Here is an 18,258-nt window from a genome sequence, read left to right on the forward strand (position 1 = left end):
TCAAGGAGATACCGCTGGTATCTGTGTTCAAACGCGGGCACTTCATCATGTTTCAAGATGGCGGACAAAACAGAGAAAACCTGTGGCGAAGATTGCAATGTGATTGCAAAGGTAAGGCTTGCCAAGTTTGATCGAAAAATCATCCTTGATTTTTCTTCTTTTATTTTGGAACTAAAAAACTAGTTTGTTTTATGGACTTCTATCTATCGCAGCCTAATCAAAGCATAATTATGTTGGAAGATACATTTCACATATAAGCTTTTAAATTTACACCTTGTTTAGATAAAATCCTCGGGTTTATTTAAATAAGTGAAATCAGGAACATTTGGAAGTATTTGAATACTCTTCAAATACGATATTTTCCAGTCCAATATCTCTGAAGCTCAGTTTTTCAGAAAGCCAAACCTTTGGTTTCTTCGTGCATGTCTTGTGACCATGATGCAGCTGCCACGTTTTACGTGACTTTTTTCTAAGCGAAATTTCTCACTGCAAAGTACCCTAGTAAATGTCGTTCTTTAATATTCCTGATGGAAATTTGCAGTCCCTCATCTCAGATCTGACAGTCTCAGCATTCGTATACCTGCCAACTTTGTCTCAGTCAAATGCGTGAGATTTTTGTCTTGTCATGACCGGGATCTCCGAAAACGTCCGAGCCACTTCCGACAATTTCCGACGATTTTCCGAAGACTTACGAATGTTGCCGAAAATGTCCGAAGATATTCTGATGACCTTCAAACACGTTAATAGATTGTAGACATTTGCAAACTTTTGCGATTGTTAGAAAGAGCAAAGAAATAGTAGATAACAAATATGAAATGAAATGAAGTTGTTTTAGAACAGCTCGTCTGGATTTTTGAATCATGCCTGAGAAATTGTCCTCGATGCGTGAGATTGATGTGTTTAGTCCGCAGGTATGAGACACACATAATGCGTGAGAGTTGGCAGGTATACATTCTAAGAAACATGTAACTAACTTGCCCCCCAACCGTCAACAAGATCAGTTATGAAGTTTTATTAAAAAACTGGATCGTTATATAATGCAACTCCAGGGATGTGTTTGGCCCAGCAGCCATGGTATATGAGCCATTATACCACACCCAAGAAATAGCAACCATTAAATTGTCTTCTGGTTGTTCGTGAAAAGTAAAATCAGCAAGATCTAAATATATTTTTTTATTGTTTTTAATAAAAAAATTATTCCACTTGCACTTGGTGGACATGAGATGATTATAGCCAACTTGGTGCTATACGCCTCGTTGGCTATCTATCATCTTATATCCAACGAGCGCTCGTGGAATAATCGGTAATTATACCCCCTAGGGTAATGCATCCTTATTTTAAAAATATGCCTATCATTACACTAGGCAATAAATATTTTTCTTGCAAGTTATATGGAATTTTTCTTGGAGGCACAACTTGCAAGAAAAATTGCTTGTGAGGCATTTCCTGAAATTGACCTGTCCATAGTCTCACAATTTTTTTGTTGCTGCAGTCATTACGAGAAGTAGAACTCAGTTTTACTAAATGTTCAGCACTGTTTGAAACTAAAACATTACGAGATGTGTTCATTTCAGGACATGTCACACAAGTTACAGTAGGCAGTTTTTCATGCAACCTTTCTTGGAATGTTGCCTGGGGAGGGGAGTGGGGGTGTGGAGTATATCTTGGAATTTTTGGTGGAGGTGTGTGGCTTCGTTCTCCAAACCCTGACCCTGTTAAGGTCCAAAATATGTAATTTTCTGGTGCCCTTTTTCAAGCCTGGCCTCTAAAATTAGTACTCATCTTCAGACCTGCCTTCTAGAATCCCTACTTGTTTCTGTAAAATCCATGGATACCACCAAAATGGTTTAATTCTATACGATGTACCCTATTTGATGTAATTTATTTACCCACGAAGAACCAAAGAGCTCTAGGAACTCAGGTGCATCCCAGGTCGAATGGGAATTTTGAAATGTTGGTTTTTGTGGAGGGAGGAAAACCGGAGAACCCGGAGAAAAACCCTCGGAGCAAGGTCGAGAACCAACAACAAACTCAACCCACATATGACACCGAGTCCGGGAATCAAACCCGGGCCACATTGGTGGGAGGCAAATGCTCTCACCACTGCGCCGTCCCTGCTCCCCTACCTCATATTACGTGGTAATTACGTGATAGTTGCCAAATGGCGGCCATCTTGTATTTCTGGATTTCCCCAAAACTTCAGGAAAGTGCCAAACTTGAATGAAATGTAATCAAAATCACTAAAACAACACTAGCATGAGCTCAAAACACAAATGTTAATTTAACCCTTTCACTACCAGGAGTTTGGAAACAAAAGTGCGCAGGACACCGGCAGTTTTGAACATGGGGATTTTTTTATACAACATGGCGTACTCAATGTTCAAGACATGCAAAGTTGGTACCCTTGACAGTATTCAAAACAAGCACAGAAAGAAAAAAATCAGACAAACAATTCTGTTGAAACAAAAAGGTTTATTTTATACAAAAAACTCGAAGTTTACTGGAAACATTGCATAATCCTTTTACCATCGCATGAGATTTGTCTAAACATACCCATATCACATTTTAGCAAGTGTTGTATCCTCGTATCTCCATCATTACCTTTTAACTCTGCCAAGGACTTCACCAAATATCTTTCGAAGAACTCCAAAGAAAAGAAATTTTTCTTCATTTAAAAATTGGACTTTCCATTTTCTGAAAAAAAGCAGCCTGTTGAATATTGGTTGCCATGATAGCATCAAAGTCAAACAATACTACCTGACCAGAATAAATTGTCCCCCCTCCCCCCTCTGGCCAAGATAGGGTTAAAAACCTCCTAACTGGTGGGAGGCAAACAGAATGGATCTTAACAAGTATGGCTGAGGATTTGAACATATACTTCCATGAAATTAATCCAGATGGTATTAATAATAGCTTCTACAAGCAATACAAATAATAATTATTCTACCTTTTAAAGAGCCAATGATTATTTGATTTCTCTACCCTTACTTGTCTAAAGATTAATTATCATTTCTATTGTTTTTTATGTAAAAATTGTAGTATGATTTTATGCACTCTTAATTTTCTTGTCTTTTGTTTTGTGTCCTTCACTTTATTAATAACAGCATCTCCCAGCATATGAAACAATGAATAATACCGGTAACAGCAATCAGTAAATTTTAAATATTTCTAAAATGTAATATTATTGAAATTGAATGTGAAATACTCTTTAAAAAATTTGGATGGAGTAAAATTTAAAACAAGTATATTTGCACTGTGAACATTTTTTTGTTCTTGTTATAGGTGTTTTTCTGCTTCCATGAAAATGATGCCAATTGATATTCATTTCTGATCTCAATTTCAGGAGCTTCTCACACGTTTCTCCAGTACCGTATTTGCATGCGACCTCTCTGGAGACACAAGATACATCAGATGTGACTTTCCACAATGCAGGGAGCATGCAGAAGCTTTGCAAGGTATTGCATCTTTAGTTAAGTCTGATCCAAATGTGTAGAATCTTGGTAAAAATAGCTAGGTCTTAGACATTCAAATGTAAGCTTGACTGCCACAAGGCATGAATTTAAGGTTTTTTTTTTAAATTTGGTTATTGTAGGGATCAATGTTTTGATTTAGAAAAATGATATTTTCTTTTTGAAGGGATTTTAATATTTTTGTGATTTAAGCAACCACCGTCTATGGATCAGTGTTGTTTCACAATTATAATGTTAATCAATTTTAGTCAAATTATTTTCCAAGGGAAGCCTTGCTGGATTCTGAACACCCTGAAGAATGTCAGAGTCCTGGAGAGGCATGTTGGTAAAGAGGTTCACCATTACATGAAAGAAATTGATTCTGGAACACTTGATCAGGTGGCCAGCCATCACTATGTGGAATGTCAACATTGGATTGATACACAACAGTTGACTGAAGGAACAAGAAAGGTATTGACTAGTTAATATTTTGCGGTGTTGCTTTCTGCTGGTGGAATGAAATTATAATGGTATACCGTAAAGTTCCGATAGTAACGACCCTCATTACTTTTGGAATTAGCAGCCTTTTGGCACTTGTTACTTTCGGGGGGGGGGGGGGGGGAGGGTTATTACTTGTGGTAGGTCATAATTTTCGGGGAACAAAAACCATGAAACAAAGCTAGTGCTAGCTCTTTTTTCCAAATTGAAAAATAAACAACATATAAAAAAACCACAATTTTTTGTATTTTATGGTATAAAGATGGCATTTAATTTTATAAATAGAGGGTATGTAACAGTGATACCTAAGTAATAAAGTAAAGTGCCTTATCGTGATCAATTTGCCAATGCACAAAGATATTAGCATTGTACATTAAAAATTTGACTGTGAATGGGAAAACAATATACACTGTAGGCATTTGGTATGCGTATAAGGTAATTAAAAAAACCCTTGGTCTCGCTACTTTTGGGGGCTCACTATTTTCAGGATTTATTACAAGCCACAAAGTTTTGACAAAATTACCTTTGAGGGATCGTTACTATTGGAACTTTTTGGTAATTAAATTTATCTAGCCGGCTGTGTACAGCTGCTTGTTCCCAATTTTTCTCAGCTATGGTTGGCTGTGTACAGGCTACAGTTTTCAAATGGATAAGGGGTTAGTTTCTAAAGAAACTGTGGTGCTGCGTCGATGAGGAGTGGAAACAAAAGGTTTGGTCTCTCAACAGGGTTGAGAATGAAAGGTATACCGTTTAATAAATTCTTTAATGTGAATGCCACAAAGGATGTATATTTTTTTTCCTTTTTCCCACGCACCCTGAGGATGTGGAACAAACTATTGAAAGACATTGTTGAAAGTGATTGTTTAGAGACATTTGAAACCAAGATTTCAGAGTGTTTTACTGAATGATCTAGGTATTTCAATTATTTTTGTATTTACAGTATTTATTTATCTATATTTTTAACTTATGTAATTGTCATTATTTTTAGCTTTTTGTATCATTTTTAACGTTGGTGTGACGTTTGATGACCGTGCCGACGAAGTTGAGTGTAAATAAATGTAAATATACCCTAAGCTTACTTATCAACTCTGTTGAGAAGCCAAACATACAGTTTCCAAACACAGCCAAACTTTTAGCCATGTTCGAAGTTATGTTTTTTGGAAGGCCGGGTTTTGTAAAATTTAGAACTGAATGGTTTTGTACAAAAGGGGTGTATATTGCTTTTTAGGCCCAAAAGTCAGTAAAACATTCCAAATTACCTGGTTTTGCCTGCACTGCGGAATTTGTATGCTAAACCTTATAAGGTATTTTAAATTTTTGTGCAAATGCAAATTTGCTTGAGAATTTGACTATATCATTCTCTGCTTTAATGTAGTGGCAGTTTCATGTGATCAGATCCTTCAAAATTCATCCTTTAGGCAAAAAAGCAAACATAGATCCCCATTTAACACACAAATTAAAATAAATTTCAGGAGAAAGTTGCATATTGTTTTGAAAGAAATGTCCAGAAACATTTATTTTAACTTAATAAATTTGCATGCATTTGTATGCACCCTATTTACCGCAAATATGCAATTCCAGAAAAAATTCATACCCACCCCATGGAAGGTCATAGGAAATTCCTAGGAGGAGGGGGCCTTAAAAGTCAAAATTTTAGAAGCAAAGCATGAAGCTAAATTGGAATTTCCTGGGGGGATGGGGGTGCAAAACAGAAAACCTTCCCTGGGTATGGATATTTTCTGGAACTGCACAATATAGACATTTCTTGAAAAATATGTTTTTTTGGTCAATGACACAGGCATACTCAGAAATCTGAAATTTATCTGAGTTCTCCCACAAGGAGTCAAACCTATGACCTTCCGATGACTAGTTTGGATTACTAGTTTGGATATTCCTTTGCCTCTAAATACCCCTCTCAAATTGATGCGCTCATAAACATCTTCCAAAAGAAACAAATTCCTGTTTGTATTTAATTTAAAGAGGGGGCAAAATCAGTTTGGGTTCACGACTACTTAGTAACTGAAAATTAACATGACAGCACAAAGATAACATATTAACCTTTTGTCATTCCAGTTTTGTCTTTTGTCCTTTCAGGTCCTTGCTGTTTTTAATCTCAAAGACCCACAGTCTCAGTTTGGTGACTGGATCTCACTGTTTCTTAAAGCAGCATATATGGCTGAAGGTATAAGTCTGCATTCATGACATTTTGAGAATTGTGTGTTATACTGTTTGTGTTTTGTAGGCCCTTCTAGAGACCGAAATAATTCATAAATTAATTAAAAAATTTTAGGTCTCATTCCATCCTCTCCCCAATCTATATATACTACCCCCAATATATACTACAGTATATCTGCCAACTTTCTTTGAGTCAAATGCGTGAGATTTTTGTCTCATCATGACCGGGATTTCCGAAAACGTCCGAGCCACTTCCGAAGATTTCCGACGATTTTCCGAAGACTTCCGGAACGTTGCCGAAAATGTCCGACGATATTCCGACGACCTTTGAACACTTACGATTCGAACGGATTGTAGACATTTGAAAGCCCGGCGTATCCAATCGATGGAAACCGATGATCGGAAATTCAATCGATCAATCGATATCAATCGATAAAATTAGTTAATTGGTATCGATTGGTATCGGCCAATCGATGACCAGTCAATAACCACACAAAAACTGTTCATCGATTGCTATCGATTGGCTCAGCAACCTTGAACAGATGTCACGCACGCTACTTGTCCGATCATCTGTCATTTTTAGGAAGCCCTGGGGACGAAATTGGTAAAACAAATTCCGACCCAGAATATACCAAACACCAAACTAAAATGGCTCATCGCTTACTACTAGGATGAAAAAAGGAACGTCTTTTAAATCTTTTGCTGCATATTTTATTTCTTTTAGACACAATTGGCGCCTTCATAGATTTTTAAGTTTGTATGTATGTGATCAGTCTTTGTGTTTGTTATTATAAGGCTAGGTATTGCTGCTTTATTCATTATTTTGCAACAACTCATGCTGCTGTTGTTGGCAATTTCATTGTTTGCAAAAGTACAACTTCTGTTACCAGAATTTTTCTGTGAAGGCACGATGCAACCACTTTCCGTTCTTTGAAGTCTATAGATTGGCCCATGGAACAAACTTTTAATTTGTCAAAAAAAAAAGGAATCCTGTGGACGGGGCATTGACGTTAAAATGTGTTTATAATTACTGCGTACAAAGTTGTGTTTTTTATGCGTCGAATCCGGTTTCGTCAATCTGCAACCAATCGATACCAATCGATACCAATTTATCTATCGATTGGTATTGATAATCGATACCAATCGATAACCACACGAATCTTTGCCATCGATTGGTCATCGATTATCAATATCAATCGATTAATTTATATCGATTGGTATTGTTTGACATCGATTGTCATCGATTGTCATCGATTATCGATTGCATCGATTATCGATTGCATCGATTGGATACGCCGGTTGAAAGCTTTTGCGATTGTTATAAGGAGCAAGGAAATAATACATTTCAAATCTGAAATGAAATGAAGATTTTTAGAACAACTCGTCTGGATTTGTGAGTCAGGCGTGAGATACTTTCCTTGATGCGTGAGATCGATGTCATTAGTCCCCAGGCGTGAGACTCACGCATAATGCGTGAGAGTTGGCAGGTATACTACAGTAAAAAAGTTGTGGTGTTACACTGTAGGTCAGTGGGGGAGTGAAAATGAATGCTTGGCTTTGGCTATCGTGAATAGATACAAATGATGATGTTTTAAGTGAAGGAGTGCATGGAACAAGGCCCTAAGTGACTTTTGATGTAAGGTCAAATTCTCCTTTTGTTTCACAAGTGAATATAAGGCAATTTGGAAGGAGAATCTAGCAATTTGTCAGAAGTCACTAAGGGCTTTTTTCCAGGCACCCTTTCAAGTGTTAGCCCTTTGTCAGAGCATATCAGTAATGCTTAAAATGTCAGCTTTTGTATCTCTTCACAGTGGCCAATTTACCTTTAGTTATCATTAACAAACCGACGGCAGTTTTCTATGGTCTATACTCTTATAGACCATAAAATGACATCAAAAATGTTCAAAACTCAAGTGGAACCACGAGCCGCAGGCGAGTGGTTTGACTGCCAAGTTTTGGACATTTTATGGCGTCATTTTATGGTCTATAAGAGTATAGACCATAGAAAACTGCCGTCGATTTGTTTTTTACAATAACATGGAAAAAGTACGAGTGGAATTGGCTATTGTTTTCGTTGAGAAAGCGTGCGCGTTACATCTGACGTCATTTTTATTGTCTGTACTCTTATAGACAATAGCTACGAGCCAATCAGCGCGCGGGAATTTGGACAGTTTTTGTAAAAACTCAGTTAGTAAAAGCAAGCAGTAAAGGCAGGCTCCCAGTATGGATCAATTTTGGGGTCGAGCAGGGATAGCGCAGTGGTGAGAGCACTCGCCTCCCACCAGTGTGGCTCAGGTTCAATTCTCAGACTTGACGTCATATGTGGGTTGGGTTTGTTGTTGGTTCTTGTCCTTGCTCCAAAAGTTTTTTTCCAGGTAGTCTGATTCCCTCTTCTCAAAGAGCATCATTTCTATATTCCAATTCCATCTAGAGAGTGTCTTCATACTGTAAAGCGCATTTGATCATCTCATCATGTTAACAGCACTTTGTACCCAGTAATTCTCCTGTATCATGGTAAAATTTTGATGTAGACACGGTAATGCAAACCACTGATACTACTGGGAAAGGGTTCCTTAAAAAATTAGTAAAAAGGTCAAGTTTGAGGGTCTTTCCTTTTTAAAATAGCGAGGTTGTATGGTCGTTAATTCTGCAAATTTTTATACATGTTTCTAAGGAAACGGGCAAGTTTTGCCCATCTTCACACAAACTTCTACTGAAATTCCTCAATTTACTGCTGCAAACAAGATATTGTACCAGCCAGTTCTCGGCATTTGGGTTAATTGGTCTGTATAGACTAAAGTTCTGCAATTTATTTTACCTGCATCGTACTGGTCAATTGAAAGTTCTAATGAATCGTCTAAATAAAAACTTTCTTAAGTGACCGCTCAGCCTAGGGTTATTCATAATATCTTCTTAAAATTTTGGTTAGTCTGATGGGGTTGTCCTATACACTCTAATAGAGTCTAGTCATATAACCTTGTAGTCCACTGGATTACTGGAAACCTAGTTGTGTTTTGGGATTAAGCATACCTTACCAACAGGTGTCTTTTGGTGTCGCACGGATCGAGTGGACACGAGTGGAAGAGAGTCAGTGGAGTCGCTGGAAGTCTAGACGTGGTGTATATTAGACATGTGCGGAGCAATCTCTGCTCGACGTTCTTATGAAAAATGTTCTCGTGAGAAAAAAAAGTGTATAATACGTTTTGTATTAACGTATTACCGCATTATTATTGTTTCCTTTTCTTTTCCATTTTCACAGGGCTGAAGGAGCATGGCTGCCTGGTAATCACTCAAACCTTTGTGAGTCGCCATGAATTAATGGAGTGCATTGCAAAGCTGAAGTTCCTGAACAAGCACCGGCCAACAGTTGAAGTTGTTGCGGTGTTGAGCTGTCACTCAAGCTGTCAAGGACAAGTTTTCTCCTGTACGCCATTTGCTGTTGGAAAGCAGTGTGGATTTGAAGAGTTCTGCTCTCTGCATGACTTTGTAATGGCTTGTCAGAATGTGCTGAAGGATGCTGTGATGGCTGTGCACATTTCGTCCTGCTTTACATTGAAGTTAGATAGTTCTCATGTAGTAAGTATGTTTGCTTTCAGAATAAGTGTTTCTTTTCTGGATAAGGGGTGGTTCTGAATTAAATGAGTGAGGATCCCAGTAAATAAATGAAATCAAAGATATAAATGAACTTTGTTTAACGAGGGTGACAGTTAACAGTCTCATTACGACTGACAAACCTGTGGCCCTCAGATTCCGGATCGAACTGGAATTTAGAAATGTTGGTTTTTGAGGAGAGGGGAAAACCGGAGAACTTCGAGAAAAACCTCTCGGAGCAAGGACGAGAACCAACAACAAACTCGACCTACATTTGATGAGGAGTCCGGGAATCGAACTCGGGCAACATCAGTGGGAGAGGTGAGTGCTCTTAGCACTGCGCCAATTTTTTTCTAGATTGAGTAAGTTTTCCTTATGCACTCTCTGATTGGTTGGCAAAACTCGCGCCACTTTTTCAACCAATGAGAAGCAAAAGCAAAACCAATCGTGACTTGCTCGTACGCGTTTTCCCGCGAGTGAATCCTGTAACATGCATTCGCTTTGAATCCTGATTTGTTCATTGCGCTGTATACGTTGTTGTGATTAGCTAGAGTAATTACATACATGCCAACTGCTTTACATTGCAGGATTGGCCGGTAGATGCAGAATGGCTGAAGACTAAACTGCGATGTACTCTTAGCGGCAGTACAAAAGAGGTTTACGAGACTGGTTCTCAAGTGGCTGATCTGCATTTGATGTTATCGACGATGCTTCCCAGTGTTGTTGCTGGGACTTGTGGTACACAGTTACGGGAAGCAGTGGACAGAGCATGCACTGAGGGATTTCCAGACCTGGCAAGAGAGATGGGCCTGGAGGTTTTGAACCCGGGTAATGTGGATGAAAGGCTTTTAAGAGAAGGCAAAGAAGACCAGGTAGAATACGCCTTTGAATTCCTCACCAAGATTGTGACTCCATAGGCTATGGAAACAGGGGCCTGTGTTCAGTGGATATAGTTACTTACATGGATTTGCAGACGGGTGGGGGGAGGGGGACGGAAAGTGGAGAGAATTCTTAAATTTCGTTTCTGAAAACTAAAGAACACCACAGTAACATAAAGTCCAGTAGCTTTCATTTGAATGGTCATACTTCACGATTTTGTCCCCAAACTCAAAATAATACACCACCCTGTACAGCACAATAGACATCAAGAATGTTCTGTCCAGCAGCTTCGATATGAATGGTCACACTTTAGGATTTATTCCACAGACTACAACGTTAGACCCATGTTACATGACTCCAGTTGGAAGGCAGTGAAAAGGTAATGAGAATCTTGGTTGACCTCTTTAGGTTACTCCGCCCGGCCTTGTCATGTCATCAGTTCGAGTGGTTCTTCTTGTTCAAGATGAAGATGCCAGTTCACCATCCAAAGAATCTGATGCAACGAGTACTCCTGGTTCTTATGTTGCCCTCGCTGATGCTATAGCGGCAAATCTTCATGTGCGAAAAGCTTCAGACGTGAAGCTTGAGTATACAGTTCAACGTATGAAACACAATGAAACATGCCTCCTCAATAGGTCTTTGAAGGAAAATCTACGCCTGTTACCTTGCGATGATTTTAAAGTTCTGTTCATAGCGATAGGGCCCATGTTCTCCAGACCTAACGTTGAGCTTGTAGATCTTATTAACAAATGGAATAATCAAAGAGGTGGTGATACTTGTTACGGAGTTCATTTTCAGCATGTTACCGCAATGCAGGCCTATGTTATTAAGAACAAACTCAAAGAAATCCAAGACGTTCGTGCATCTGCAGCTGAACCTGGCAAGGGGCTTTCAGAAGGTCATCTGGCTGTGACTGGACTGGTCGACAATGGAAACCGAAACTGCTCAGCGTCGTTTCCTGTATTACTCTACATGATCCATCTTGCTGTTGGCGAGAATGGGAATAGACTAGCTGGAAAAGGAATTCCATCAGGTACAGTACCTTGAACAACTGATACAAACATTAATGAAGTCTTATCTCATACAATGAATAATACAAGCCTTCAGGGCCGGGTTGTTCGAAAGCCGATTAACACTAATCCACGATTAAAAGTTAACCGAGGTTTTTCATCTTGCTCATTAAAAATGATTTTAAAGGCTCATTTTAAGCTAATGGTAAAGAAAAGTCTAGGGCAAAACTTAAGAACAAAAATCTTTTGGACAAATCCTTACGGATTAGTAAAAATACTCGCATCAAAGTTCACGTCAACTTAGGATTAGCTTAATCGAGCTTTGAACAACTGGGCCCAGAATGCTAATGAGCTGTTGTATGTTGCGTGGCATCAAGTGGGATGTGACAAAATTACATCAGGTTAATAAAATGAACTGGTGGTGAAGGGTTGTAATGGCTTATTTGTGGTGTACTGTTAAAAAATCTTTACTTCTTTCTTGGAAACCCTCGACAGTCATCAGTGTTTTTAAAAAGTTCAGAAAATGTTTGGGAATGTGTGAATGACCATTAAAAATTATTGCTTCAGAATGTTTTGAGTAAATATTCAGAAAGTGGCCGAAGTCTTCAACAATGTTAAAACAATTCCAAAATATGTCTGAATCAGTTGAATTTCGCACATAATTTTGCAGAATTGATGAAAATCTTTGGCTAATCTTTACCCAGTCAAAGTAACGTAATGGAAACTTTGTGAAGGTAGTGGAACATGATGACTCTGCTGTGTAATGCTTTCTCGAGGTGTACCGTCCCACGTGTGGCCTTGCTTGTATTTCTATACACACAAGCTCTTTTTGTACACTCAACAAAAGGCGTGTTGTATTAAAGGCAAGCTAGTCTCTCGTAGTACAAAGGCCCTTGTATAACTAGTATGTAGAATTTGCGGCGTTTGCTGGTATTTGTAAGTGAGTTGGAAAGTGTCCTAACTTTAGTGTATTGTATTTACAGCTGTATACAGCAACAAGCCGGTTGGTCATGGCCTGTCGTCGTGGACACTGGAAGAAGTCTATATGGAGACGTGTCATGTGCTTTCAGGCTTGAGTAGAAAATGTGGTCTACATTTGCTGTCACCAGCATCAAATTCTGGGAGGCCTGTTTCGATGATCCGTTCATGTCAGGCAAGTGACTGCATACCTTCCAATGACTCAAGAGCATTGCAATCAAATCGTGAACGAGAGGAACACATTGGGTCATCCAGTGCTGGTGATAAACTCCCAACATCTAGTGTAGAAGGAGGCTCCTCATCCATCACCACAACAATTCCCACGAATGAAGGCACGTCAAGAAAAGAAGCAAACGCAGATACACGTGAACCACATCGCAAGGAGGAGAATAGCCTTGTATTGGGAAATGAGAAGAATGATGTCCTTAACGTAAACGGGAAGCCCAGCTTGGGAGTTGAAGAACCAGATCATGTGACGGTCGTGACTGAAGCAAGCCCTCCAGAAAGGAACGGAAACAGGGGATTGTCGAGTTCTGATGACAAGATCTTTGCAGTAAACAAGAAACCACAAAGTGTAACACGTGATATGAAGCCGTCTTTGGTTGCCACTGGACTTGTAGACTACTCTAGCTCATCAGAAGAGGAAGGAAAGCTAAACAGTGATAATGAAGATGAATTTGATGAGGAGCCGTTTGGTCTAGCGTGTCTGCAGAATGAATCTTTAACCATGGGCGTATTTTTAAAAGACGCCAGCTTGCCAGAGGAAGATAGTGCATCAAAGATGGTACATAACGATGAAGGTCTTGACAAGAAGCCAGTTGGTGTGACGTGTCTTGTCAAGCCATCTTCGACGATAGTCCCAGCCGTGACAGATTCAGATTGGCCAGAAGAGGAGAGACATAGAATGAAACTGGACAGTGAGGGACCAGTTAGTTTAGCATGTCTTGATACGGATTTGTCCACTGTCAGCCCGATTTTGGCAGAAACAACTTTGGCAGAAGTTGGAAATATATTGAATCCGGACAACCCTCAAAAGGAGCCAGTTAGCTTACTGTGTTTTCAAAAAGAGTTAACAAGCATAAAAACAGTTTTACAAGATTCTTCTTTGGCCGGGAAAGAGTCAGTTGGTGTTATTTCTGTTGCCAAGGATTTTTCAAATATCACGGTTGACAAGGAACCAGCTGGTTTAGTGTGCCATGGGGAGGAATTGTCAACCTCTTCAAATTGGGAGGATGTAGCCTTGGCCGGGGAAGGTGGGAGTGCAGCTAATCTCGACCACGATGGAGACCAACTTGACGAGAAGCTAGTTGGTTTAGCATGTCTGAAAAATGAATCATCAATAATCAGTACATTCCTCCATGGTGAGAGATCGTCAGAGGAGTCAGTAAGTACAATGCAACTTGACCAAGATGACAACGAGCTTTACACGAAGCCAGTTAGTGTAATTTGTGACGAGAAACCATCTTCAACTGTTAATGAAGGCTTCTCTGAGGGTGAACAAAGTTCAGATGATGATGAAGATAAGTCTTTTGTTTCATCGGACAGTGGTAACGAAGTTGATGACTTGGAGCCGAAAAGATCCTCAGTGGAAACATCCACTATGAATAGCAGCAGCTCTCTTCATTATGGAACTGGAACTAACGTTCCATTCCAGACGTGGCTTCAAAACTTCAAAACATACTGTAAAGAGCAGAAATGCGTAGAGGAGAAGGAGGGCTTTCAAGATCCTCCTAAAAAAAGAAGAAAGAAAAGAAAGAAAGAGGTTCTGATGTCTGTAAAAAAGGACAGCATGTCTGGCGGAAACTTAGAAAGTAGAAACAAATGTCTTGGAGCGACCAGCGGGAAAGAGAATTACACGACAGCACGCCCTTCTTCGTCAGATTTAAACCTTGGAAACGCATCTGGTGGGCACACTAATATGGTTAGTCATGTGGAAGGTGAAACCGAATCTCATTCTGTGAGAAACTCCAAACCTGCCAAGAAAACTGGTTGTGTTGATGTGTCAGAAAAGTCTTCTACAACTGCGAGCTCATCGGTATCAGATGTAAATCTTGGAACTACATCTGCTGTTCAAGCCATTTCCACACCCTGTCAAAGGGAATGTGAAACTGAATCTGCTTGTGCGAGAAACATAGAAGCTAATCAACTTGCGAATACAAGTTTTGCCAAGGAAGTTCGTAGTGTTTATCCGACCGAAATTTCGTCATTGACTGCAAGCTCCTCTGCGTCAGATTTAAGTACTGAAAATTCATCCAATGAACACGCTTCTAGGCCTAGTCAAACGGAATGTGAAACCCTTTGTGATGCTGTAGAAAGTTCAGTCACTGCTCAGTTTCAGGAAACGGCTCATGCTTATATGTCTCAAGTGCCTTCCACGAGTGCTCAATCATTTCTTGGAAATACATCTGGTGAAAGTATTATCAGAGCTAGTCAAATGGAAAGTGAAATTGAATCTGATTGTGTCAGAAATTCAGAAGATGTTCAATTCAAGAACACGAATTTGTTTGAAATTTTGGAGGCGACAAACGTGGGTGTTAATAGTCCTGATCGCAGCTGTGCTAGAAAAAGGCCTTCATTAATTGATTCTTCTTGTGATGTCAAAAAACTGAAGCATGAATGTAAAAGTGAATCTAACTGTGAATCTAAATGCGATGAAAGGGTTGAAAAGTCCCTAAGTTCAACACGTAGTGACTGGGACAAAAGTAAAGATTTGCCATTGATGGCCAACGTGGATGAAGTCCTTGTGAAGCACTACATATTGGACTTATCCGTCAAATTCAGTGAGAAAATCATGCAAGGGAGCATTGTGTTATTTCTTAAACCTCGCAACGAAGAAGTAACCAAAAGGCAGTTCCAAATGACTTTGGACAGCACTCTGGTGAACATTGAATCAGTGAGTGAAGTTGTTCTTCCTGAGGACTTCAAATTGACATTCTTTGGCCAAGAAGAAAACAGTGCATCCACATCTGGGGTGTTAAATGGTTTCCTTGGTGACATCCTGGGGGACAACTCTCAGAACCCTTTGCCATTTAAGGGTCTTCGATATTCAGTGCACGGGTGGTTTGTCCGGATTTGGAAACTTGATGCGACTGGTAAGGCTTGGCCCAGGTGTATCTGGATTAAATATCACACGAGTCCGGAGGGAAAGTCGCTTACATGGGCCACAGATCAAGACGGCAAGTGAGTGAGAGAATTTGGTATAAAAACTATGTTATCCTTTGTTGGCAGAGATGCGGAAAAATGCTATAGAGTAAACAATACCACTGTATTTGGGACCTAAAATCGTGGACAAAACCAGTTGTGAATTGTGCGCATAGATTTCAATGTCCCTTAAGGAAAACACCGTCTGAAGGGTAGCAAACCTTCACTTCCCCTCCCCCTCACTCTCATTTTACTTTGAAGGTCGGACGATTACCCAGCCTTTTGTGGTGCGGTGGACCAACACTGATGGAAGGGGGAGGGGAGGGTGGGGGTCTGATTTGTTGATGTATCACTGTAGCGGTGGAATTTGTGGGTCGATAAAAAGCGTTACAACCGTTTTGTCCAAGATTACAGTTGTTCAAAGAGCAGGTTACTTTATACAGTGTATGAAATGTAGTGCAACTAATACATTTCATCCACTCGATAGTGACTTAGAGCGGTTATCAATTGAGTTTCGAAAGTAATTTCGCGTTTGCTTTGGTTTTGCATTACTATGCTCTGTGATTGGTTAACAAAACTCGCGCCACTTTCTCAACTGACGAGAAGCAAAACCAAAACCAACTGTGTTTTTGCCGCACGCGTTTTCCCGCGCTTGGCGCCAGTTACATGTATTTGCTTCGAATTCTGATTGGCTCGTTGCGTTGTTTACATCTGTTACGATTGGCCGGAGTAATTACTTTGGTTTTGGTTTTACGACACTCAATTGAAAACCACTCTATCTGTTGGATCAAGTGGTCAACTGGGACCAGGTAAATAAATGGGTACCATCGAACCATTGACAATTGAAAACTTTTTTGTAATATCAATTTCAGTTAATTACGTACATTTCGTCTTTCTTTCTTCACATACCGAAAAGGAAAGTTATCAACATCGTGGCATTTATTACCAAACGGAATAGGTCAATGGTTTGTAATCAAAACATCTTCAGAAACTTTCTGAAATAATTTGAAACGTTCGTGTAGTCTAATATGACTATCTTCAGACAAAATTTTGGCAGCCCACGAAATTCTTTGTAGAATGGTTGGAAATCTTTTGAATTTCGTAGGTTTCTTTTAGCAGCAAACAGAATACACAGCTGCATTTCTCCTTTTCTGTTTCACCTTGTTATGGAATCCCATGCTCCAAAACAAACTTCATATCTGTACACCCATGTGATATGTTATATGTGTGTGTGTACGCTTTGTTAATAATTTCCACATTGAGAATTATGTATTATTCAGGAAATGACACAGGCATACTCGGAAAAAAATCTGAGTGCTCCTATCAGGAGTTACTAGTTCGGATGCTCTGCCACTGAGCTACAGGAGACTCGTGGGAGCTAAGGCTATTAAACTAGGTTCATGGGACAAACATCCTGCATACTGCTAGGATTGGAATGTCATGTGTGGCATATACGCAATGGAAATAAATGCAATGGAATATTTTAAGCCTGGTTAATTAATGAGAATGATGTATTATTCACATTGTTTGTTTATTTTTTGCCAGGCCTTGTGTGTACTCTCCAGGAGCATACATCAACAATCGATCATTGATGCCGTGTCAGGAGCCTCCAGTTGCCATGTCAACATGGCAGGCATCCATTCATGTGCCTGAGGGTTGTGTTGTGCTGATGAGCGGGAATGAACTTATTGGCAAAACCGCTGTGAAAGATGGGCAAGGTAAGGCTAAACGTCTTCTCCTTCCCTTCCCCAAGGGAATATGTGGTGTTGAAATTCAACGTGGCATCTATAGACCCCTTAAAAGGTCTTTTCAAGTTCAAGTTTATTCAAGAATTCAAAAATTTAGCAAAACAGAGAGACTGGCCCGCAGGTAGCCAGAGGTAATCTAGGCGGGCCAGACTTACAACTGTTTAAGGATAAAATTAATATTATTACAGTTATTACAATCAAAGACAGAACAAATAGAATTTAGGGGAGGTAAAGAAATCACGAGTAAAATTAACGAAAAACAAAAATTTTCAACTAATTGTTTTAACCTTTTTTCTGTACTATAATAGGTGTTTCAATATAGTCATTTTTCATTTACCAGAATATTGAGGAGAAGCCGGCGAATTTCTCCTTTGAATTCTGTTAAAGGTATTGCCCATTGATGTTTCAGATACAATACAATTCAATCTTTATTGACACTTCCTGAAGAGGGCTTTTCAATGACAAATTCTATGTATTACAACTAATGACTAAATTAAAGCTAGAGCAGTTTTAAAATCACAATAAGAATACAAGAATAAAAATTAGATATGAATAATGATAAAAAGCTACAGAATAAAATAGTCGACAGTAAACAATAGCTATAAGAATCAATTAAGAACCTGAGAGGAAGGCAACGAGTAGCTTAGCTCTTAATTTACGCTTAAACGTTTGAACGGTGTCGCAGAGCTTAAGGGAGTTGTCCAAACTGTTCCATAGTCTAAAATACTTCAGAGAAGTAGTTCGTAAGAGATTTGCTAGTCTTTTTGCTACAGTACATTAGACTTGACT

The 18,258-nt window shown here is 39.3% G+C and overlaps 1 protein-coding gene across 1 annotated transcript in view; it reads left to right on the top strand.

Annotated features, from left to right (window-relative positions):
* Window positions 1–7: 7 nt before the first annotated feature.
* The window catches only part of LOC146471661 (uncharacterized), a 58,130-nt gene continuing 39,879 nt past the window's right edge, over window positions 8–18,258 (top strand). Inside the window, exons 1-9 of the mRNA XM_085120181.1 lie at window positions 8–111; window positions 3,344–3,455; window positions 3,736–3,920; window positions 6,042–6,129; window positions 9,382–9,698; window positions 10,301–10,585; window positions 11,001–11,625; window positions 12,586–15,760; window positions 17,267–17,439. Of these exons, the coding sequence (XP_084976307.1) occupies window positions 58–111; window positions 3,344–3,455; window positions 3,736–3,920; window positions 6,042–6,129; window positions 9,382–9,698; window positions 10,301–10,585; window positions 11,001–11,625; window positions 12,586–15,760; window positions 17,267–17,439 (5,014 nt within the window). The 5' untranslated portion in view covers window positions 8–57. The remainder of the gene's footprint in view (window positions 112–3,343; window positions 3,456–3,735; window positions 3,921–6,041; window positions 6,130–9,381; window positions 9,699–10,300; window positions 10,586–11,000; window positions 11,626–12,585; window positions 15,761–17,266; window positions 17,440–18,258) is intronic.

Source organism: Pavona decussata, unplaced genomic scaffold (assembly GCF_977016875.1).
Source record: "Pavona decussata unplaced genomic scaffold, jaPavDecu1.1 SCAFFOLD_102, whole genome shotgun sequence".
NCBI lineage: Eukaryota > Metazoa > Cnidaria > Anthozoa > Scleractinia > Agariciidae > Pavona > Pavona decussata.